Source organism: Salvia miltiorrhiza, chromosome 5, assembly GCF_028751815.1.
Source record: "Salvia miltiorrhiza cultivar Shanhuang (shh) chromosome 5, IMPLAD_Smil_shh, whole genome shotgun sequence".
Classification (NCBI taxonomy): domain Eukaryota; kingdom Viridiplantae; phylum Streptophyta; class Magnoliopsida; order Lamiales; family Lamiaceae; genus Salvia; species Salvia miltiorrhiza.
In genome coordinates this window covers 26812227-26834628 of record NC_080391.1, presented here as the reverse complement: position 1 = coordinate 26834628, position 22402 = coordinate 26812227, and the positions used below count along the sequence as shown (strand labels likewise).

The following is a 22402-nucleotide window of genomic DNA, read 5'->3' as shown; positions in this document are numbered from 1 at the left end:
TACTTAATTATATCTTGTTGTCTATTTCATCCTAGAAATTTCTTCGAACTTTATTGACATTTTATTAATGATTTTTAAGACGCAATCTATATTTTAATTAAAATTAATTTAATTTAGACGACAGTAACATAAATGGAAGCCAGGGCAGCATATTGAATTCATGTGAAACAAAACACAGGGAGGAGTGTGGGGACATGGAACCGAGCTTTCCCTGGAAAAAGCAAAAACTTTTGAATAATTAATTAAAAGATTTTGGAATTGTAAATCAAAGAGCATCTACTTCCCTTTACGGGGAATGTTATGATACCAGCGCACCGCAGAGCACCGCACAACTAATTATTACTGCTAATTGTGTTTGTGAATATTAATCATTCCAAATGGCAACTGTCATTCATTTACCAATTCTAATGGTTTAGTTTCCTAAAAGTCCAGTGGGAATATTACTAGAGCCAGCACACAAGGAAATAGCTGAAGAAAGAAGAGATCGAGAGATTGTTGATCGGGTGAAGATGGTGGCGGCGGCTAACAAAGAGAAAGATGAGAAGAGAATGTTTGTGGGAATGGCGTGGAACTGCGCAGCGGAGCTCAAACTCTTCCTCACCGCTCTCCTCTTCCTCTGCACCCTCGCCACCGTCCTGCAATTCCTCCCTTCACGCTTCCTCCTCTCCCCCTCCGATCTCCGCCGCTGCCTCTCCACCCCCACCGACCTTTCGAATTCCTCGTCGGCCCCCGCCGCCCTCCAGGACATCAACAGAGACAACATTTCCAGCGACGGCGTTGTGAGGCGGGCTTTCAACCCCTACGGCTCGGCTGCTTACAACTTCATACTGATGTCGGCGTACCGAGGCGGCCCCCACAGTTTCGCCGTGGTGGGCCTCTCATCGAAGCCCCTCCACGTCTACGGCAAGCCCAGCTACGAGTGCGAGTGGGTGTCGGGCAACACGAGCATCTCCACAGCCGGATACAAGATCCTTCCCGATTGGGGCTACGGCCGCGTCTACACCGTGGTTGTGGTGAACTGCACTTTCCCCCGTCCGGCGGTGGCGGGAGGCCAGCTTCTGGTACACGCGGCCACCAACGGAGGAGGCGGGATCAACAGCAGCGACACGATTGTGGTGTTGGAGGAGAGGCCGGAGGATTACAAGGCGGAGTGGGAATCGGCGCCGGCCTACGAGTATTTGTATTGCGGATCGCCTCTGTACGGGAATCTGAGCCCGCAGAGAGTGCGAGAGTGGATGGCGTACCACGTGAGGCTCTTGGGGGCCAAGTCCCACTTTGTGATACACGACGCCGGCGGAGTGCACGACGGACTCAGGGCGGTGCTGAGCCCCTGGATGGAAAAGGGATTCGTGACGCTGCAGGACGTGAGGGACCAAGAGAAGTTGGACGGTTACTATCACAATCAGTTCCTGGTGCTCAATGATTGCCTGCACCGCTATCGGTTTTCGGCCAAGTGGATCTTCTTCTTTGATGTGGACGAATTCGTATTTGTCCCCAAAGGCACTATCAACGCCGTCATGGATTCTCTCTCGAAATACACTCAGCTCACCATGGTGCAGATGCCCATGTCCAGCACCCTCTGCCTCTCCGAGGACGCTCCCCAGCGTTCTAGGTATAATTAATTAATTATTCATCTCGCTAGCTGGTGGCTTCCATTAATTGTTGTGTTTGTGTAGGAAATGGGGATTCGAGAAGCTGGTGTACAAGGATGTGAAGAGAGGTAGGAGGGACAGAAAGTACGCGGTGCAGCCGCGCAACGTGTTTGCAACTGGAGTGCATATGTCGCAGAGCTTGGTGGGGAAGACGACGCACGACACGTACGGCCGTATTAGCTACTTCCACTATCACGGGACCATTGCCCAGCGCCGCGAACCCTGCAAACAATTTCTCAATGACTCGCAAATCACGCTTGATGGAGTTCCTTATGTTATGGATACTACAATGCGCCAGGTCGCTGGAGCTGTCAAGAGATTCGAACTCAAAACCATTGGCCCTGTCTTGCAGACAACCACCCAATGACCACACTAATGCATTTTGCAAGCGTTTCCTATACACAGGACTATAGTTACGTTGTATGTATTCTTTTATTTATTACTATTGCATTCAAATAAGTTGGCCTTCATTTCAATTTGATGACATAGATACATATCTCTACATAGTAAAAGAAAAACAAAATTTATCGGAAAATAAAAACAAAAAAAGAAAGAGGTTGGAAGGAATTATTATGCGCTCTGTGCCTCTAAGAAGGCAGTGAAATCATCATCCCTTTGATTGCGGAGGCGAGGTGAAGGTGAAGTGGGTGAAGATGTAGAAAACCGAACGTGGCGTGATTCGTGGGATTTCCCAATTTTGGGAACCCCTTTCCGATTAGCAGCATCAAAGAGAAATCCGGTGGTGACTGGGGATTCAGCGTCGTTGACACTGGCACATCGCATCAGCTCGAGAGGCAGATCAAAGAAGAGATTGGAGGTAGAATCTCCATCTTCTTGGGAGTTTATGATGGCTGATGATCTCCATGACCCGCATTCGAATTTCTCCAGAGACACTCTTTGGGATACTATGTCTGCGTGTTCTTCTTCCACCTCCTTGCGCGCTCGCACTGCTTTTCCCTTGCCTAAGCCTGGGAGGAACAAGCACGCCCCGCATTTGAACTTGTCTTCTCCCTTGCTCTTGCCCTTGGCCTCGCCCCCGCCCCCATCGCCCTTGCCTCCTCTTGTTTTGCCTTCCTCAGCCTCGTTGTCAGCGGAGGAGGGCCACAGATCCAAATCAATGGATGGCTGGCAGACCCTTCCTTCTCCGCATGACTTGCTCCTCTGCATGCGCAGCCGCTCCAGATTGCCCAGGGCCACCGACTGCTGCCGTGTCAGTGGCGACGGCTGGTTTTTGTGTTTCTTCTTATGCTTTGCAGAACTCGACTCAAAGCGTGGCGAGTTGGGGAGACTGCAGCTTACAAATTTTCCTGGGGGAGGCAACAGTGTCACCTCCGTTTTGGGCTGCATAGATATTGGATCAACAGAAATCTGCCTCTCCTTCTCAATGCTTTCCTTCTTCTCCAAGGCTGTTTTTTTAGGAGATTCTTGAATCATACCCATAGTTGCAGCCGAGGGACTCATCTTTGGCGCAAGACTTGGCCTACTTATATCAAGTATAAAACGTGGACACCATCATGTCTAACAAAGATTTGCTTCACTCTCCCCATTTGCATATATACAATTATTTATAAGCTCAATACATCTTTCTAAAATACCCAACACTTGAGGGGACGTGCACGTCACAACGCAGGGGAAACATGGGTTTTAAACAACAAAATCAACCTTTGACTCTAATTCCATGATATTTTATTCAAATTTCTACCTTACAAATTCCTTTACTTTACAACCATTTCCTATCCTTCATTACAGAAACCACCACCTAATAAGAACTTAAGTCAGCAACATTAAACTGAATATCTATATTTTCATTAATCAGCCAGTATAAAAAACTATAATATACAGATCAGGTAACATTTTGAAATGCATAATCACTAGTATTTACTGAAGAGAGTTATAAAACAGAATCAGCACAACAGAAATACCAATAATGACTGGAAATGCCGTGATCAAGTAAAGAGCTCCATATCCCTGCAATAACAAGTTGGTAATTAGTTTATTTAGAGTAGGACAAAACAACACAAGTTTCCCTTATTATTTAAAACTGGGAGCAGCAGTCATCTACATGAAAATTTTGAGTAATTTCACACGTTAAACATTAATCAATAATTATTTAAAATGTTTATATTGCTAATGACATTTGTAGAGACTTGTAGAGCTAAAACTAATAAATCAATTAAAATTACAATGGCCTTTTTGCATTAACTGCAATCTCGACCATACTACCTAACCATTTACATTCTTTCCCCTCTCTTAATCACTTCATCCAACAAACTGACTATAATAAAAGAATATTAAAAACTAAAAAGCATAATCAAAATTGACGTAGAAAGGATCTACAAATATAAACTTTCCATAATGCTTTCTTCAATTTCATTGAGACCCTACACATGTACTCCTTTTTCTTTCATCACAACTCAAGAATTTTCCGGAATACACAATTTCCAGAAAATTTTTGCATTACATGTTTAACATTTCAGACATGTATCTAACTGAAATACTCATAAATCTTTATATAATATAAAAGTAATGAAACGATAGTTATAGCTATTTGGTGTTCACTCTGCTGGCTGAATAGTTATATTTTAGGCGCCAAAGCACAGTGCTGATTCAGTTTGGTTGACATCAATTTACATCCATTGGCATAGAACACTAGTCATATTTTGGCGTCCACCCTTAATTTCATGTTACTTTAGTGGTGGAGAAATTGGATAACGTTTTATAGTATCAAGCTTGATGGGTAAAAACTGACTTTTCAGTATATAGAGGAGCAAAAAACTAACCACAGCAGAGGGCACTTCCACATCATCAATCTCAGCATCATCAATCTCAGCAGCTGAATCCCAATCCATGTTCAGCCTCTTGGCAGCCTCTAGTGGATTGATACCTGTGTCGGTAAATTTTGCATACAAGGATTTGCCAGGCTTTTTCTTCTTTTGCACTTCGACCTATCAAAATATCAGGAAAAGATAAAGAAAAGTTGCACACTTCTAAATCACTTGCGCTGTCAAAACTAACTCACCCACATCTAGTTTTTTTTTTATTTCACTTCCCTGTAGTCATCATTGATAGACCATATTAACTTGTAATCAAGGGCTAAATCTGGAGCAATCTCCAGGGGTAGCATGACTTAGACAGCTGTTTGATACAAAGTTTAACTACATCTTTAGCCCAAAAAATGAGAAAATTGTTGCTAGGTCCATGTCCACTACATATACAAAATATTGTATTCTACTTCACATGATGTATTGAATTATCTACTCCCCCCATCAAAAAAAGAACATCACTAAGTATAGAAATGAAAGAGCCCTCCAGAATCTAATTTCATTAAATCTGTCACAGTTATCTTCCCTATTAGAGAGACTCATAATGGCTGAAGCAATTCTCTTGAGAAAAGAAAATCAGCTAACAATGAAATTTTATAGTGAACATTCAACAAGGTCAAAGAACGACATGTTCTTACAGTTGTTTTCTTACTTACATCAAGATTCTAAAAGTTTCATAGACTCATATCTGATTTTAGTGACTATATGTTACACCTCAAGTTTATTCGCAACAGGGAAGAGCGCTCGTTTAGCTGCAGCCTCACTCTATATATTTCCTTATTTGATTAAAGGTTAATTTAGGGGTATTAGCTTAGGAGTAGGAGTCATGCTGTTCACAGGACTCATATTAGATTAGGAGTAGGAGCCCTCTACTCCTCTTCACTGGACTCACCAGAATAAAAGGGGATCTTCTCTTTTCAAGAGAACCCCCCGCCTAGGATTCTGTTAATTTAGAGTCAGCGCCTGTTGGGCAGAAGAGAGTTTGTCTCTTCTAACTAGTTTTCTCATTCCTATTCAGTTATAGTTCCTCTCAATTTAATAATAATATTCATTCTGTTTTCCTTTGCTCTAACAATTTGGTCCGACCTGCCGGATTGCGATTGATGACAAAGACAAGGAGCATGGCATGAACAGATACGGACAACTGGATAAGAAGCGTTGGAGAAGGAAAACAAGGGGGTCCGGGCTGAATGGGAACAAGAAAATCAACATGTGAGGCAACATGGATAAGTTAGGGCAGATGATGAAGTTGTTACGTAGTAACAGGGGATTGTCTGACGAGTACAGGAGTATGCTGATGCGAATAATGGCCATGACAACGAGAACGCACCAGGCAGGATCGACGGAAATTTGCAACAGAAGCAGGGCACAGAGCAGGCAAGAGAGTGCCAAGGCGCATCAGGCTGGGTCATGGGATGGAAAGTGGATATAGAATCTGGCAGTGTTGTAGGGTTCATGCTCCAGACAGGAGGACATGGTCTTGTCGCCTGGTAGCTTCGTGGGGTGGGGTACTGGTGCGAATCCCCTGCTGAGATTTTTGATGAACAGAAACACGGGCCAACCAGGCCCAACAGATTCTTGGAACGCTGGAACAGATGGGTTTGCAACAACAGGTGCAGGTTGCTTTCGGGCCATCCGGTGGAAGGATGCCTGACTAGGATCCATGCATCCAATCAAGGTGATCCGCCACTTAATTAGGACGCATACCCGGCGGCTGCCCGTCTGAGTCTACAAATGTTCAATGGGCACAATCCGGATGCGTGGATATTGTGGGCAGAGCAATATTTTGAACTCCACAGCACCCCGGAACAGTAAGGTGAGGGAGGTGCTCGGCATTGGCTCCAGTTGACAAAGAGAAAATTTCCAGGACTTACTTAGAACCAATTGGAGCTAAAATTACTGTGTATGATTGGTCAAGACCTATAGTAAATCCTGTGAGACCGTGATGCATACACAACAAACTGGTATTGTAAGTGATTATGTTACTCTATTTTTGTCACGATTCATTCATGTGCCAGGACTTACAGATTAGTATTGCTTAGGACTATTCCTTCACGATCTGCGAGAAGAGATCAGGCTGCACACACGATCTCAGGATGCGACAGACTTGTCTGCTACTATGCATATAGTTTGGGATTCGAGCGTGAACTCATCACAATCCATGGTCTTGGGACATTGATGACCAACTTCAACCATTCAACACAAATAAGATTGAGCTACCCCCAGATCCAGAATCAGTGGACTTCTCCGAATAACCAACCAGAGGAACACTTCAGCAAATTCTAATGCGGGAGCAGGAGGTGCAGGCAAATTGCAGAATTCTTTTCACCCAAGCAAATTCCTCTAGTGCAAATGTCAACCAAGTTTCCGACAACTGAGACTAGCACAATGCCAAATTAACTGACACTTTTTGAGATGGGCAGCATTGTCAACCGGATCCTGAGAGTTTCGTGGTTAGCTACATTGGGAGGAGTCAAGGCCGACTGGGGGAAGATGACAGTACAATTCACATACCAGAAAACACATGTACACACTTAATGGGCAAACTGGTCTTCTTCGTCATGAAATATCAGTGGCCCAAATACACAAATTTTAGTGTTAGGTTTTGTGGTCATTTCGAGTGTGGAACTTTGTTATTGATTAGGCTTTGGGCTGGAACAGACAAGCCTGCGGAACTTGGTTGTTTTCTATTGTTTACTACTCGTAATGAATTCATGGCCGAATCATGCAAAACCCTTGCAAGAACTAAAAGGTGTTGTGTATCAAAAATGAGAAATAATATCACAGGTTACCTCTAAATTAGGCGCAATAACTAAAGAGGAGTTGTTTGAAAATGAGAAGTAATATTGCAAGATACCTCTAAATTTGGCCACTGAAGCATTTCCTCAGCTAACATTTGCAAAGCAAGACGATTTTCAGGGATTTTTCCTTCATTCACCTAAGGAAAACGTCCATCCATGTCAAACATAAAATACAAATAAGAAATTCAGTTGGACAGGGCTTGCAATGGAGTCAATTTTCAGTTATACAAAAGATGAACTTCAAAAGTTATAGTGGTAGCTGGTAACCTACCAAATATACCCTATTCACTAAAACAGTATTCTTTTACCCAATATTTTAAATTTATACCCAATCACGGAAATGCATTAGTTAGATGCAATTAACACAAGGCATAAAATGATATATATACTGAATAGACTTTCTAGAGAACCCGCAAAGCAACAATAGCAAATGTTGTGTTGGTTATATGATGTTACCATATTCCTGACAATCTATAGCCTTTTAATGAGCAAGAGAGCTTGAAATTGGTAATTAGATCGAGTGTGAACACACTAATAATTAGGATGAACTCTTTCAGATGATAATTTGGTTCATGCAACACCAAACAAGAAGGCCATTGGCAAAAATGAATAAAGGAGGCCAATAATGGAAAAGAAGAGAACAACAACAACAACAACAACAGAAGCGAGAGGGAGATAGTGTGTTACTTGTACTAAAGCATCGGCAAGATCGTCACGCGTAGGCGCGTTCTCATCATCAATGCCAAGAAGACGCCTGCGCTCAACGTCTCTGGGGTCTTCAATTAGAACAGTCAATTTCACCTGCAAAATCAAGAGAATGGTCGGCTGCAGCGAGTACAAAAATGAGAATAAGGGGCGCATACCTCATTGAAGAGCATGTCTCTGTTTTTCTTGAGAAGCTCCAAAACCTAAGTTGAAGGAGTTGAATTGGTTAATAGAATTAACAAGTATAATATGAAGATGAAATTGGGGAATTTCCTAAGAAGAAGAAGTAACTGTCTTAATTTGGGAAACATATTGAAGATCCTGGGGATCTACGTCATCGGTTTGCTGTTGTTGTTGGGCGGCGGCAGTGGAGGCGGAGGCGGAGGTGGAGGTGGAGGCGGAGTCGGAGTCTTGCCTGTTAGTTTTAACCAACACCGCTGCACCTGAGATACTACGGCCATTTCCTATTTTGGTAGTCCAGAGTGGGAAGGGGCGCGGGTGGTGGTATAGCAATGACGAGACCACCAGCGGCGCCGACTGTAAGACGCCGGAGGCGGATACTATGTTCATCGTCGCAGTGGTATTCACAATCATAAACTAGTGGCCTTAATTAGTTGAGCGCCCACTGTAACTTTTAAATTAGTATTATTATTACAAAAGCAGGGGAGGGGTAAAGGTCAAAAACCCAGTGTGTTTTGAGTCAAATAGAAATCGATCCCCATCTTATCATCATCTTCATCCACATCACCGGCAATGCTGACGCCGGCACTTACCGCTCCCTCTTCTTCTTCTTGCCCCGCCGTGCTTCCTTTCTCCCATTCGCTCCGCACTTTGAGTTTCCCCCTTGTTGTCGCAAGACTACCCACTTCCAGGAGGCCACAATTTCGAATCCAAGCTTCGTCTTCGTCTTCTTCCCAATCCCGAATGATCGAGCAGGAGATCCCCGCTGCCGAAAGGCCTCCCACTTTCCTTCGAGAAGTTGACGAGGATTCTTCCAATTCTTCCGATTCCGTTCGCGCAAGGTTCGAGAAGATGATCAGGGAGGCACAGGACAGCGTGTGCTCTGCCATTGAGGCCGCTGACGGAGGCGCCAAGTTCAAGGAAGATGTTTGGTCCAGGCCCGGAGGCGGCGGCGGAATCAGTAGAGTTTTGCAGGATGGTGCTGTTTGGGAAAAGGCCGGAGTCAATGTCTCTGTTGTTTATGGAGTTATGCCTCCCGAAGCTTATAGAGCGGCGAATCCCTCTCAAAATGGAAACATTAAGCCCGGCCCTGTCCCCTTTTTCGCTGCTGGAATCAGCTCCGTAATTTTTCCTCCCCTTTGTCTTTATGTTTTTCATGTCACCGCTGAGCTAAACGGATTAATCAGGATTTGGATGTTCATGTCACCCTACACTTCTCACATTCTTTTCTTCAGAAAAGACTTTTGCAAGTGTGCTTAATGAGACTGTATGTTTTCTTCTTCTCTAGGTTCTTCATCCAAAGAATCCTTTTGCTCCAACTTTGCACTTTAACTACCGCTATTTTGAGACTGATGCTCCTAAAGGTACCCTCTGAAGATTTATCATTTCATCTCTGATCACCTTATATTTCCAAGTATGTTTCTCATGTGGAATCATCTTCTAGTGATGTTAGCAAGTTGATTTTGTTGAACATTGACGACGAAAGTTTCATGCTTTTAGATATCTATGCTGAGCAAATGTAGTAACTAATACAAGAGGAAGATGCATTGTGCATTGCAGAAAAATGCCTAATTTCTCATTGTACGCTTCAAGTGAACCCTCAATTGAGTGAAGATAAATTGAACTTGAACTTTTCTCTTGAAATTATTATCCTTTTAGAAGCTGTCAATCATGTTAATGAAAGTGCTACATTAGTACATTATATGCTGCAACCTGGAGGAATGATGAACGGAGAAAGGACTAGTGGAGGTAAGGCAGTAATCATAAGAAAACAGTGACCAATACTCCAGTTTGTTGTTAAACCAAAAATGGCATCAGAATAGATGGCAAATGGAAACTGACAGTTGTATAGAAGTATAGGCTTGTGGTCGGTGTAATCCCTAGCTGAACTGAGGATTTCCATCTTGAAGACATTGGGGTTTTACTGTTAGCAGATCAAGTGTAGCTGCTGTGGTTAATGTGGCTCATTCCTAGGGCTATACTTGCTATTAAGAGATTCTAGATTTTAAAAATCGTTATCTATAAATCCCTTTTATTTTCTCTTTGAAACATCATAGTAAATCTGCAAAGTATTCTAACTAGCTGATGCTCAATGATGAGATGAACAGATGCTCCTGGTGCACCAAGGCAATGGTGGTTTGGTGGAGGGACCGATTTGACTCCTGCATACATTTTTGAGGAGGATGTTAAGCATTTTCATCAGGTATGAATATCAACGTCGGCATCTTGATATTGGTGAACAGTATAGCTTCCTAATTGGACCATCTGGTTTTTGTGGCATAGATTGAAATTAGCAACGTTTTACACTAAATAATTTATTATACAACATCCATGAGAACTTAAAGCAAATGTCATTTTTGTCTTTTGTTTCCATACTTGCTTGGTGAAATAGGGCCATGAACAACTTATTTATAATAGAACTGATCAAATATGTTAACCAGTCAATCTTATGTGCATATTATAGGTCCAGAAGGACACATGTGACAAATTCAATAGCGATTTCTATCCTCGATTCAAGAAATGGTGTGATGATTATTTCTACATTAAGGTATGGCTTCCTTAAACTGCTACTTAGTCACGCGTTGATTAGATATATAATGAAATTAAGGTATGTACATGTATGGTTCTGCCGTCACTTTCATTGTTCAATGAAAGAGTTTTATTAGTGTTAAAAATACTAAAATTATGTGAAGTCTGATGGTGTTTATCATAAACTAAGGCTTTTTGGAACGTAACATGATGGGATGGATGTTCAGATTGAAAAAAAGTCTGATGGTGTTTATCTATTTTCGAAGTTTGTTAAGTCTGTCCAATTTTGTTGTCTTCACCTTTTTTTATCTTCATCGGTTTGATGTTTTATGCAGCATCGTGGTGAGAGACGTGGTCTTGGGGGTATATTTTTTGATGATCTGAATGCATATGATCAAGATATGCTTCTCTCCTTTGCTACGGGTAATTTCGTAGAAAGATGAACCTTATTAAACTTTTACTTCTTTTTTGTAAGAGCTAAGTGGTAAGGATTCTCAGATCTTGTTTACCAACCAAGAAACTGCTTTTAAGACTTGGTTATTTTTGAAATATTGCAGAGTGTGCAAATTCTGTGATTCCAGCATATATACCTATCATAGAAAAGAGGAAGGACATGCCATTTACGGACAAACACAAGGCATGGCAGCAGCTACGTCGAGGGCGCTACGTAGAGTTTAACTTGGTAAGTTATGGTGACCGATGTTTGAAGAAGATGAAAAGCCAGAAACTGTTCTAAGTTGTAGTTGTGTACATGTGCAGGTCTATGATCGAGGAACTACATTCGGCCTCAAGACTGGTGGGAGGATTGAAAGTATACTCGTCTCACTTCCGTTGACTGCACGATGGGAGTATGACCATGTAAGCTCTTTAGCAACTTGTTCATGTATTTTGGTGTGTGAATGAGTAGTGATAAAATGAGTGTGCGTGCAGCAACCAGAAGAAGGTAGCGAGGAATGGAAGCTTTTGGATGCGTGTATCAACCCTAAGGAGTGGCTCTGAGTTTTGATGTAGAGTTTTAATTGTATTTATTTCTGGGTATTCGAAGGAATCTTTTTTCGACACAAAGGATATGTGATGGTAATAAATGAGGCAAATTTGTGTTGGTACCACGAAAATTCGTTTGATATTAATTAAAAGCCAATATAGAGAGTCTGCGCCGATCCCACGGTATGTGCTGCAACTACGGCATTCCGTTTAAAAGACCGGAATTTGACTGCACACCATGGACAAAAAAACTATAAATCCTATAATACTAATATCGCTTTACACATAGAAATGCAATGCTGGAACAAAATGATGATCAACTCAAATTGCAGTCCCAAAGTTTGCTATGCGCTTCAAACGTGTAAACCATTCCCATTGTAGTAAATGCCATCTAAAGCCCCATTAGTTAGCGTAGTTGCATTCTCATAGAAATGTGCCTTTATCGGTGATGAGCCGTTGCTCATTCTGCATCTTCTCCCTGAACCCTTCTTCAATAGACCATCCAGCTGACCGCAAGCTGCTCCCACAAGTCCTGTTGCCAAAACGAAATCAAAACCTCCTTCACCTATTCTATATCTTCTTTTCATAAACTATATATATTACCTGAAAACAGGGGGGACGGTTTTCCTGGTCTCGATTTGAACTCTGGGTGAAATTGAACGCCAACGAAGTATGGATGGTTAGGCAGCTCAACAATCTGCATCCGAAACTTAATAATCAAATTCCGGCACCCAGCATTCTTGGTAGTTCATAATTAGATGAAAATACTACCTCCATCCGACAACCACTTTCATCTTTTCCAGTAAATGAAAGGCCGGCATCTTCCAGTTGCTGCACCATATCAGGATTTACCTAGGCAAGGTAAAGTTAAAATGTCAGCAATAAACGCAATAAGTACATCACGAAGATGGATACTTTTTATGAGAGTGATCGATCTATTCAGTGTGCACAAAGTTGTAAATAACACAAATGGTGATTTTCATGCACCTCATATCTGTGCCGGTGTCTCTCATCAATAAAACTCACGTTCCCGTATCTGAAAAAAAGTGGTCGCTCCAGTTATATATGCAGGAATAGTAGAGGGGAGTTCATGAGTAACCAAGATTGATATAACATGCTCCAATGTTTATAGCTCCTCCAACATGCCATCCAAAATTTTGTCGAAACCTTTCTCTTTTCTTTTCTTTTCTTTTCTAATACTAGTGGTACGGACTGGAAGCAAAGATACAAAAACTTACAGTCTCACAGATTTACTTGAGGTACACTGAAAGTATGTCCTCCTTGATCCAAGACGCATAGTGCCTCCCATGTGTGTCTTTGAACCCTGTTATATGACACCATCATGAGATTAGATAAAGCAATGAAATTCAGCGATAATAAATTAAGCCTACAATACTTGGATCATAACCTCTGGCATGAAAATAACACACGGATTCTTAGTGTTTGGGTCAAATTCTGTGCTGTTTGCATTCTTCAGGCCAAGGACAGATCGTGCAAACTCAATGACAGCAATTTGCATTCCTAGACATATCCCGAGATAAGGGACTCTGTTTTCACGGGCATATTTAGCAGCCAGAATTTTGCCCTCCACTCCTCTGTCTCCAAAACCTCCAGGAACTAGAATTGCATCTGCCCCCTACAAGGCAATAAATTTGTTGATGGGCTGACGAAAAAGTACAAGTAACAGAATCCAAGCTGCTCTATTAGCATATATTGAATAATAGATACAATTATTTGTAAGACCTTTAACAATTTCCAAGCTTTTTTGTAAGACTCTGGATTCTGCAATTGGACAAAGCCAAGCTGTGAGATCATAAATCAAGATATCAAGTATTAATTAATAAATACAGGAAGAAACAAATTTAACCTCTTCCAGAGTTGCATCTTCAAGATCACAAGCCGGGACCCAATCTATGCATAGTTTCCTATGGCATGCAACAGAAGCGTGCAAAAGTGCCTGCAAAAAGTTGGTGGTGTAAGTATTAGCAAATTCCCATTTCACTAGCAGATACCATCATGTTAAGTTAACCTAAAAAACTAAAGAGCTTTGCTTCATATTATGAGTTTCCCGCAGTCATAAAATGGCTACTCAAATTTTTTCTCCCGCATTGTAGACCACTAGTTTCCAACAAAAAATTACAAAGAACCACTGAGAAGATGTTAAGTACAGAGCAGATATCAGAACATACGTGCTCAACACTTGAGCCACCACTGAATTGGCAAAAATCACTCTTTTCTGTCTTTAGCCAGTGGTCCATTTTAATGGTGATTACAGATGTGGTAGGTGAGATGGAATACTAATTTGTACATATTTCTTAGTGACAGCCTCAATTTGTGTGATCTCCAGATTATCATAGATCAAATACCACACTCATGAGACACCTTTAAATCCTCCAGGACCAATTCCAGTTGTCTGAAAATTCTGATGAATTAAATACAATACCTGTGATAGCATGTCTAATGTTTTCAAGGTATCTAGACTATGTTTTCTGAGAACACTATACTGAACGCAAAACAAATTCATCAAACAAATAATACTGTGCCATGATGCTTCTGCAACCTGAAAAGCTCATTTCACTTGGCGTAAATACCATAAACTAAAAAAAGGAATGATTTTACCTTCAGAACAGAAAGATAAGAATCTGAAAGCCCAATGTACTTTCCAACCATAGCAATTCTGACCTGTGAAAGAAAAGTTGGTATTCAAAAACCCTAATGCCACTAGATCAATAAAATTACTACTAGGTCACTTCAAATCCAAATTTCGATAATGACAAAAACCTACAGTATCAGTCAACATATCACAGAGATCTGCTCTGGATGTCCAATCCCCAAGAGCTGGTACCCTAGTCTCACTGGACAAAGTATACAAAGAATTAAGACCAAAAAGAGGAAAGAACATGTAAAAGTTCCTTGCAGCAAAAATCATACTACATGAAAAATATTATGGTTGCTAGACGAACCCGTTGAGGTTCAAGACTTTCAGAATTGCCTCATGAGCCTTCTGGTCCTAGATAGAAAGAGAACCTAAGTTAATAGACTATGAAATTCAAAAGCAGACATTCATGTGAAGGTGCAATAGTACATACTCTCAAAAGCAAAGGTACACGCCAGATGTTGGAAACATCATAGAGGGTGATTATGTTCTCTCTCTGGAAAGGAAGAAAGGCATTAGTAAGATTTGACCCGCATGTAAGTTGCAAGAACAAAATATTGCAATGCTTTTCTAAACATGGTACCTGCACATGGCAAAAACGAGAGAGCTTCTCCTTGACGGTTTCATCAAGTTCCTACAGAACAAAGCAAACTTTTAATGGGAGGTATAAACAGAGGTAGAATTTTTGTTTCCCCACTAGAAGGGAGGATAGGGGGAGAGAGGGAGAGAAGACCGTTGTGCTGCGACATGCTAAAATATCTGGAGTTAGACCCAAGCTTCTTAATCCTCTAACACTGTGTTGAGTTGGCTTTGTTTTCTGCTCATGTAAGAACCAATGACGTCCTCATGTTATACAAAGAAATATTATGATGGAAACGACACTACAGAGGATCCCCAGCATACTGTACCTGCTCACCGACGACATTTAGAACAGGCACCAAGCTGACATGTATCAAGCAAAAATTTCCACTACCTGGAAAGGTCAAGGGTCAGTGTACAGAGAGACTACCCTGTATTAAGTTTTTTTTGGGAGGAGATGGTATTGATTATTGATTATTTGTGCTGCATACTTTTATGAGCAAGACACTTAAAATGTAATCTCATTTCTTACCTACACGATAAGAAAACTGTCCAAGAGCCTCGATGAAGGGCATTGATTCAATATCCCCTGCAGTAAGAACTTTGTTAAGAAAAAACAAACTCTATGAAATAACCAGCTATGAATCCAATTTAAATTAGAAGCCATGTTACCAATGGTGCCACCCAATTCTATAACACAAACATCAGCTGGGCCGTCTTTGCCATCCACTGGTATAGCAGCAGCTCGCTCAATCCACTCTTGAATGGCATCGGTTATGTGAGGCACAACCTTAAAAAAGAGATCTTGAATATGAAAATGGGCACTCCAAAAGTTGGCACAACAAAGAAGCTGGACGAGACAGAATGACACACCTGAACTGTTTGCCCCAGATAGTCTCCCCTCCTCTCCTTGTCAATAACGGACTAAAATACAGCACCAGATGTAATTTATCGAATCAATAATTTGGCCAAGTTGATAACAAGTTTGAAAAAACCAAAAGTACATTCCAAGAAATCAGTCAAAATTCTTGCCTGGTAAACTTTTCCGGTAGTTATATTATTGTCTCGTGTTAATTTTAAATCCAGAAAGCGCTCATAATTTCCAAGGTCCAGGTCCACCTTCAAAAATAAGCTGAAGTCATTTTCGAGAGAACCTACCTCTTTCCCAATAAAAGCAAAATTTCACACACAATAGATAATAAAGATTCCTTGCTATCTTCGACCCACAAACAGCACATGATATGATATCTACTAGACGGTTATTGATTTAATTAGAATGTTCAACTGGAAAAGCATCACATGACTCCAACAGCCCAACGAAAAGCAGATGAAAGAATTGAACAACCCATAGAAAGAGAAGGAAAAAAAATTGTTCAATATTCCAAGGATGAAAGGTCATATGAGCTGAGACAGAGTCGGAGATATGTAGTAAACTGATTTCTAACCTCGCCACCGTCATCGAGAACATACACTTCGCCGTGTTCGAAAGGAGACATGGTACCAGCATCGCTGTTCAGATAAGGATCTGAGCAAAGAGGGGAAAGGGGCTAAGAATGAGAAAGAAAAAGAAAAACATAGTACAACTCAAGGAAAAACGATATAATCTAGGCATGTAAATTGCAAGTGAGCAAATAAATCATGGAGAAGAAAGAAATTGAGAAAGGAAAAACTATGGCAAAAGGCTGTAGAGGTGAAACAGCGGTTGGTGCCAACAACTAGTAATGAACACACACACATGTATGTATATATATATATATATATATATATATATGAATGAGATGCTTCTTCTGTTACAAATACAAAAAGACGAAAAGGAGAGGCATATCGTTCGATTGAAATCTGCTATTAAGCTGTGTGTAAGAAATGAAAGCCAGAAAGTCGAAAGAGGTCACAGAAAACGGGGCGAAAACGAAACAATGGGTGCATATCGGCGTGAAACCTGTATGGAGTATTGGATGTATGCATTGCAGTGATGAGATGCGGGTTGTGAAAGAAGATAAAGAAAGCAAGGGGCGGGAAAGAAGAAAGAACCAATTTTAATGGAAGTGACCCGTAGTCCGCAGGCCTTGAGGATGAGACCGATGCTGCTGGCGGTGACGCCTTTGCCAAGGCCGCTGACGACTCCTCCGGTGACCAACACGTACTTCATTTCTCCTTACACCACTAAATGAGACAGACAACAAGAGGCTTATCTACTCGCTCTGGAGTTTTAGATGAAGGAGAGATTGGGGGGTGTGAGGAAGGAGGCAATGGCGGCTATATAAGGAGGAGAGGCCCAAGAAAAGAAAAATTAAATCAAATCAGGGTACAAAACACCCCACGCACTCTTTTTCCCACACACACACACACTCTCTCTCTCCCCTCACCCACCCACCCAACCAACCTAGTTCTATAGCACAACAACACAACCCTTTCTTGTGATTCTTCGTCATCATTAACAAAAACCCAAAACCTCAACACCACGCTGCTTCCTCGTCACACTCGTATATTAGATAAATTAATTAATACTCCGTAAAGGCATGTCTATATCCCATAGTAGAACGAATTTCCAGCGTCAGTCTTCAGATGCTCTCATATCAATTCACCAATAAAGATTCAGTCTTTTAATCATCAGTTATTCCCCTCAGCAGCCTCGCGTAATAATTTACTACTCCTTCCGTCCACGAAAAAGTGCCACATTTGGGTGCCGGCACGGGTACTAAGAAAGCTGATAAAGTTGTTTTGAGTGGAGTAAAAATTAAAATAGGGGTAGTGCTAATAATATTGATTAGTTTGTTAATATTTTATTGTCTTTTAGTTGTTGAGAGTTTAAACAATCCTACTCTTTATTGAGGTCGATTTTAATGTTAAGACTATTTAATTTTTATGCCTATTTTAATTCTTGTGTTTTTATTTAACATATTCATTTTTGTTTTTTTATGCCTATTTTAATGTTAAAGACTATTTAATTTTTATTTTATTGTATAATCGTAGAGAAATTAATTGATTAGTTGGCAACTAGAATTCACACGTGAAGTGGATTTAATTTTCAGAACATACTTATTATTCCGGATGCGACCCGCCGAGGCCGGAATTATTTTTTTCCCTATTTCTCACTTAATTTTTTTTCCTTATTATCGACATTTTATCACCTACAATAATAACCAATTAATTTACAGCTGCAGTTCAGATCTTTGTACATTAATATAAGTTCAGTTCTTTGTACATTAATATATCATCAATAATCAATTCACTTAATATATTCATCAATCGCGTAAGAAGCAGCAGCATTCCAAAATCGGTTAAGAAGCAGCAACAACATAATATTGATGAAGTATCATCATTTCAAAATCTAAAAGAAGCAAAATCATGAATCGAGACTTATGAAGTCAAACATGAGATTGATTTAACTCAAAAAAAAAAAAAACATTAGATTGATTTATCTAATGTCATTTTGCATCTAAAAAACATGAGATTGAATATATAAATTAAATATTAAATTTAGAGTATGGGTCGGTTCCGGGTTCGATCGGATTTTGATCCGGACGGTCCTAGAAAATAGACTCAATCCGGATCGAATACATATAGTGGGTTGGTCTGGTCCGGACCGAATCCGTCGGTTCGGGCGGGTTCGGCGGGTCCGGGTTGGGTTTGCTCACCCCTATTTGTGTGTATTTCTTCCACTTGTTTGAGCTCAGAGAAAGAGTAATTTAATTTTGGGGGAAATGGGATTGATTAGGCGTGGGGGAGTTGGATTCGTAGTTTTAATTAGTGAGTTAATTGTGTGGGTTAATTGCATAGATTAAATAAAAGGGTGGATTTATTAATGACATAAGTTGTAAATAAATTGAAAAGTAAAGGGTATAAATGTACAAAAAGGTAAACAGGACACTTTTTCGTGGACAAAAAAAATGAGTAAGTAGGGCACTTTTTCGTGGACAGAGGGAGTATTAAGTATCAAATCTTATTTCAGTTCATCCCCAACAAAGGGGAAACAAAATTTCAGTATATATATATATAGAATTAGGATAAAGTGAGAACAATATATTGTTCGGAGTGCTAACTATGAACAAACATATAAAATATATGAACAAAAAATTATTATATCGTGAATAATTATAATACATGAAATATATGATTAAGAAATTGTCGAATTTTGTATACTATTTAATTGTTCACAATCAGATTATTTATTGTTCATATATTTTACTCTCTTTGTCCACGATATCGTTTCCACATTGCGGATAATACGAGTTTTGTGGTTCCTACTGTTATTAATGGAAGTGTAAACGGTATTGTGAACGGACCAAAATCACAAAAATGGAAACGATATCGTAGACGGAGTAAGTATATGTTTGTTGCTTTATATAAATTCAAACAAATTTACCTAAAAAATGCTTCAAATAAATAAATTTTCATTAAAGATTTCAAAATTTATTTATGGGTCCGAGATCTACATCTATGAATTGAAAGGTCCGAATGATGAATTTAATTATAATACTATATCATAGATGCACACAAGGTTTTTTACCATCACCTTATGACTTATTGCATAAATTTGAAAGTAATTCAAATAAAAACTTTATTTAACTCCTCTAAAAAAGAACCTTATTTAACTTAAAAATATACTTAATTTATAAAGTATTCCTATAAACTTAGAGAATATGCGCTTATACAGTCATATTGATCAATGAAACTCAATTTCAGCCACCCATCTAAACACTGCTGCTGAAATAGAAATTTTATTGAAAAAAGAAAAGTTCGAAACCCTTGAAAGCACAGGCGCAGACTAAGGAACGAGCCTCAAGAAAGAGAGCTCAAACAAAAACAAACAAACAACGAGAAAGTAACAAAAGATAACAAAATGGAAAGGGGCGGAAAGTCAACCTCAGAAGCTCCGACCGAACCATTGCCTCTAGGATAACCGGCCTCCAAAACCCGAAACAGAAACCCAAACAAAAACCACATAAAAAACTAACAGCCAGACTAGCTGAAGCTAGGAAACGCCTTAAGCAGCAGGAGCAAGGACGTTTCAAAGCAGACGCCCAAAAACACACGAAGACCACTAGAAGAGCCACAGAAGCAAGAACCCGAAACACTAGCACCGAAGTCCAAAGCACCCCTGTAACCTGCAAAACCAAAAGAGAACACAGAAGAAGCCGAGCTAAACAGAGAGAAACACAGAGAGCCAAACGAACGAGCCCGACCACAACCCACAAAATTATGGTCATCTTTTACAATTTCGGTCCAAAATAACTTTAACCCCGCGGATCCTACTCTACCCAACCCAACTCGTACACGCGATTCTCCATCTCTCTCTCTCTCTCCCTCTCCCCTCCCCCCCTCCTCCCCTTCCCCTTCCCCTTCCCCTTCCCCTTCCCCCTTCTTTTGACACAAATGGACATAATTGTAGTAAGTGTACCTAATGAATGACATAATTGGTACGAATTTACTCATTTGTACTAACTATATCATCATTCAATCTTCAGTAACATTTGACACAAATGGACATAATTAATGAATGGCACAATTGATACGAATTTATCCATTTATACCAATTGTACCATCATAACCCGCGCGCCCCAACTCGAACCCGAAGCCCAATTCGCGCGCAAAATATTATGTTTGTCATTTTGAAAGTTATATCAAAATTCAAGATAATAACATTTCATTTTATTAAAATTTCAGAGTGGTTTAGGGTTTAGTGTTAGCTGAATTTCAAGCGTCCTTAATGTATTCTTCCTTGTGGAACTCAAAAGTTTACGATATGGCTCTTTCTTAGCTATTATTGAGTCAGAATTCTCTGCAATGAAGTGGAACTGCTTCTGCTATGGTATCTCCTAAAAAATACTTCATCCGTCCTATTACAAATGTCATAATTTCTATAATGGAATGTCCCATTGCAATTTACAAATGTCTCATTCTTTTTTTGACAAATAATCAAAAGGACTTACATTCATTAGTTAATAGGCCCACCAACCCTTCTCTCTATACCTATTTTTAAAATAATATTTAAATAATTTTCAGCAACTCATTTTATTTATTAATTATATATTCATTAATTTTCGTGATCAAAAGTAATAAGGTATTTATAATGGGACGGAAGAAGTACCAGGAGAGGGAGAGGGAGGGAGTTGGACGTGGCAATGCCTAGGGGACCCTCCTTCCCTATATCTATGTTAATCTTTCGATATTAATTTTTAAAGGGTTAAGCTACAGATACCCCCCTAAACATGACCCCCCTAGAACGTATACCCCCTATTCTCCAACTTGGTACAAATTACCCTCCAAACTCGACGGAAAGTATACAACTAACCCCAGCCCACAGACGCCACAGACGGACGTTAGACGCTGTCCAAAAAATAATTTTATATATTTCCCAAACTCAATTCCCTAATATACCCCTAAACAACCCAAAATCCCCACCAACTCCTACCAATCAACCCCATATTTATACTCTAAATTAACCCATCATCAACGGCATGACGGACGACGTGTACACGTACAAGCAGGTGGAGATGACGGCGCGCAAAGTGGCGTCGGGGCTGAGCCAGGTGGGCATCCAGCAGGGCGAGACGATCATGCTTCTCCTCCCCAACACGCCCGAGTACATCTTCGCATTCCTTGGCGCGTCCTACATAGGCGTGGTCTCCACCATGGTGAATCCCTTCTTCACCCCAGCCGAGGTGATCAAGCAGGCCAAGGCCTCCGCGGCCAAGCTCATCATCACGCAGGCGTGCTACGTGGACATGGTGCGCGACTACGCGGCGGAGGCCGGGGCGAAGGTGGTGTGCATCGACGTGCCGCCGGCCGGGTGCCTTGCGTTCTCGGAGCTGACGGCAGCGGATGAGCGGGAGATGCCGACGATGAAGATACACCCGGAGGACGCGGTGGCGCTGCCGTATTCGTCGGGGACGATGGGGCTGCCGAAGGGGGTGATGCTGACGCACAAGGGGCTGGTGACGAGCGTGGCGCAGCAGGTGGACGGGAAGAACCCGAATTTGTATATCCATAGCGAGGACGTGATGCTGTGTGTGTTGCCGCTCTTTCATATATACTCCTTGAACTCGGTTTTGTTGTGCGGCCTGCGGGTCGGAGCGGCCATCCTCATCATGAAAGCCGTTGATAGCCGTTGCTCGGTGGGCCCCGTATTTAATAATAAAAAAAATTATTTTCTGGACGACGTCTAACGCCGTCTGTGGGCTGGGGTTAGTTGTATACTTTTCATCGAGTTTGGGGGGCAATTTGTACCAAGTTGGAGAATTGGGGGTATACGTTTTAGGGGGGTCATGTTTGGGGGGTATCTGTACCTTAACCCATTTTTAAATTGAAAAAATTAACATCGAACTTAAAATAACAAATACTACTATAAAAATAGTCAGCTAATAGAAAAAATGAGTTACTATTTTTATCATTTTTACATTCATAACTTGCGACTAATTAAGTAATTCTCAAAATTGGATTGTAGCAACCCAACCACGGTGAATAGGGCTGTAAAATCGGGTTGCGGGTATC

The 22402-nt window shown here is 40.8% G+C and overlaps 6 protein-coding genes across 7 annotated transcripts; 3 read left to right on the top strand and 3 right to left on the bottom strand.

Moving 5' to 3' along the window:
* The first annotated feature begins 127 nt into the window (after window positions 1-127).
* On the top strand, window positions 128-2128 carry LOC131026206 (galactan beta-1,4-galactosyltransferase GALS3-like). The gene is made up of 2 exons (XM_057955985.1): window positions 128-1612; window positions 1677-2128. Exons 1-2 carry the CDS (start codon window positions 510-512, stop codon window positions 2017-2019), a joined length of 1446 nt encoding a protein of 481 aa, XP_057811968.1. The 5' UTR covers window positions 128-509; the 3' UTR covers window positions 2020-2128.
* On the bottom strand, window positions 2098-3113 carry LOC131026208 (uncharacterized). Its single transcript, XM_057955987.1, has one exon. It carries the CDS (start codon window positions 3111-3113, stop codon window positions 2223-2225), a length of 891 nt encoding a protein of 296 aa, XP_057811970.1. The 3' UTR covers window positions 2098-2222.
* Window positions 3114-3436: 323 nt separating this feature from the next.
* Window positions 3437-8574, bottom strand: LOC131026209 (ycf3-interacting protein 1, chloroplastic). 2 transcript variants are annotated; one of them, XM_057955990.1, is made up of 6 exons: window positions 8272-8574; window positions 8139-8183; window positions 7963-8076; window positions 7332-7412; window positions 4433-4597; window positions 3437-3620 (listed from the first exon to the last, which is right to left on the bottom strand). In XM_057955990.1, exons 1-6 carry the CDS (start codon window positions 8572-8574, stop codon window positions 3531-3533), a joined length of 798 nt encoding a protein of 265 aa, XP_057811973.1. In that variant the 3' UTR covers window positions 3437-3530. The 2 variants fall into 2 exon arrangements, with proteins under 2 accessions (XP_057811973.1, XP_057811972.1); XM_057955989.1 differs by having other exon boundaries at window positions 3437-4597.
* A 68-nt stretch (window positions 8575-8642) lies between these two features.
* LOC131026207 (oxygen-dependent coproporphyrinogen-III oxidase, chloroplastic) lies at window positions 8643-11804 on the top strand. The gene is made up of 8 exons (XM_057955986.1): window positions 8643-9282; window positions 9449-9524; window positions 10269-10363; window positions 10625-10708; window positions 11025-11112; window positions 11247-11371; window positions 11449-11547; window positions 11620-11804. Exons 1-8 carry the CDS (start codon window positions 8734-8736, stop codon window positions 11686-11688), a joined length of 1185 nt encoding a protein of 394 aa, XP_057811969.1. The 5' UTR covers window positions 8643-8733; the 3' UTR covers window positions 11689-11804.
* On the bottom strand, window positions 11800-17476 carry LOC131026204 (uncharacterized). The gene is made up of 21 exons (XM_057955984.1): window positions 16940-17476; window positions 16354-16433; window positions 15941-16027; window positions 15782-15832; window positions 15581-15698; window positions 15441-15497; window positions 15238-15302; window positions 15063-15146; window positions 14913-14963; window positions 14763-14825; window positions 14637-14683; window positions 14459-14528; window positions 14293-14355; window positions 13541-13630; window positions 13417-13455; window positions 13082-13309; window positions 12912-12997; window positions 12661-12709; window positions 12445-12525; window positions 12277-12370; window positions 11800-12205 (listed from the first exon to the last, which is right to left on the bottom strand). The coding sequence occupies exons 1-21, from the start codon at window positions 17055-17057 to the stop codon at window positions 12027-12029; spliced, it is 1800 nt and encodes a 599-aa protein (XP_057811967.1). The 5' UTR covers window positions 17058-17476; the 3' UTR covers window positions 11800-12026.
* A 3878-nt stretch (window positions 17477-21354) lies between these two features.
* Window positions 21355-22077, top strand: LOC131025729 (4-coumarate--CoA ligase 1-like; the record flags this gene model as incomplete). Its single annotated transcript, XM_057955519.1, has 1 exon — window positions 21355-22077. A coding segment is annotated over one exon (723 nt), but the record flags the coding sequence as incomplete, so codon positions are not given.
* Between the last annotated feature and the right edge of the window lie 325 nt (window positions 22078-22402).

Excerpts from the sequence above, each read along its gene's own strand:
- LOC131026206 (XM_057955985.1), top strand. The coding sequence starts at position 510 with ATGGTGGCGGCGGCTAACAAAGAGAAAGATGAGAAGAGAATGTTTGTG. Across the intron at positions 1,613-1,676 it reads GACGCTCCCCAGCGTTCTAG|GAAATGGGGATTCGAGAAGC; the intron begins GTATAATTAATT and ends GTGTTTGTGTAG.
- LOC131026208 (XM_057955987.1), bottom strand. The coding sequence starts at position 3,113 with ATGAGTCCCTCGGCTGCAACTATGGGTATGATTCAAGAATCTCCTAAA.
- LOC131026209 (XM_057955989.1), bottom strand. The coding sequence starts at position 8,574 with ATGATTGTGAATACCACTGCGACGATGAACATAGTATCCGCCTCCGGC. Across the intron at positions 8,184-8,271 it reads ATGTTTCCCAAATTAAGACA|GTTTTGGAGCTTCTCAAGAA; the intron begins GTTACTTCTTCT and ends CCTTCAACTTAG. Across the intron at positions 7,413-7,962 it reads TTGCCGATGCTTTAGTACAA|GTGAATGAAGGAAAAATCCC; the intron begins GTAACACACTAT and ends CGTTTTCCTTAG.
- LOC131026207 (XM_057955986.1), top strand. The coding sequence starts at position 8,734 with ATGCTGACGCCGGCACTTACCGCTCCCTCTTCTTCTTCTTGCCCCGCC. Across the intron at positions 9,283-9,448 it reads TCGCTGCTGGAATCAGCTCC|GTTCTTCATCCAAAGAATCC; the intron begins GTAATTTTTCCT and ends CTTCTTCTCTAG. Across the intron at positions 11,372-11,448 it reads GCTACGTAGAGTTTAACTTG|GTCTATGATCGAGGAACTAC; the intron begins GTAAGTTATGGT and ends GTACATGTGCAG.
- LOC131026204 (XM_057955984.1), bottom strand. The coding sequence starts at position 17,057 with ATGAAGTACGTGTTGGTCACCGGAGGAGTCGTCAGCGGCCTTGGCAAA. Across the intron at positions 14,529-14,636 it reads AAAGTCTTGAACCTCAACGG|TGAGACTAGGGTACCAGCTC; the intron begins GTTCGTCTAGCA and ends TACTTTGTCCAG. Across the intron at positions 12,371-12,444 it reads AAAGTGGTTGTCGGATGGAG|ATTGTTGAGCTGCCTAACCA; the intron begins GTAGTATTTTCA and ends TTTCGGATGCAG.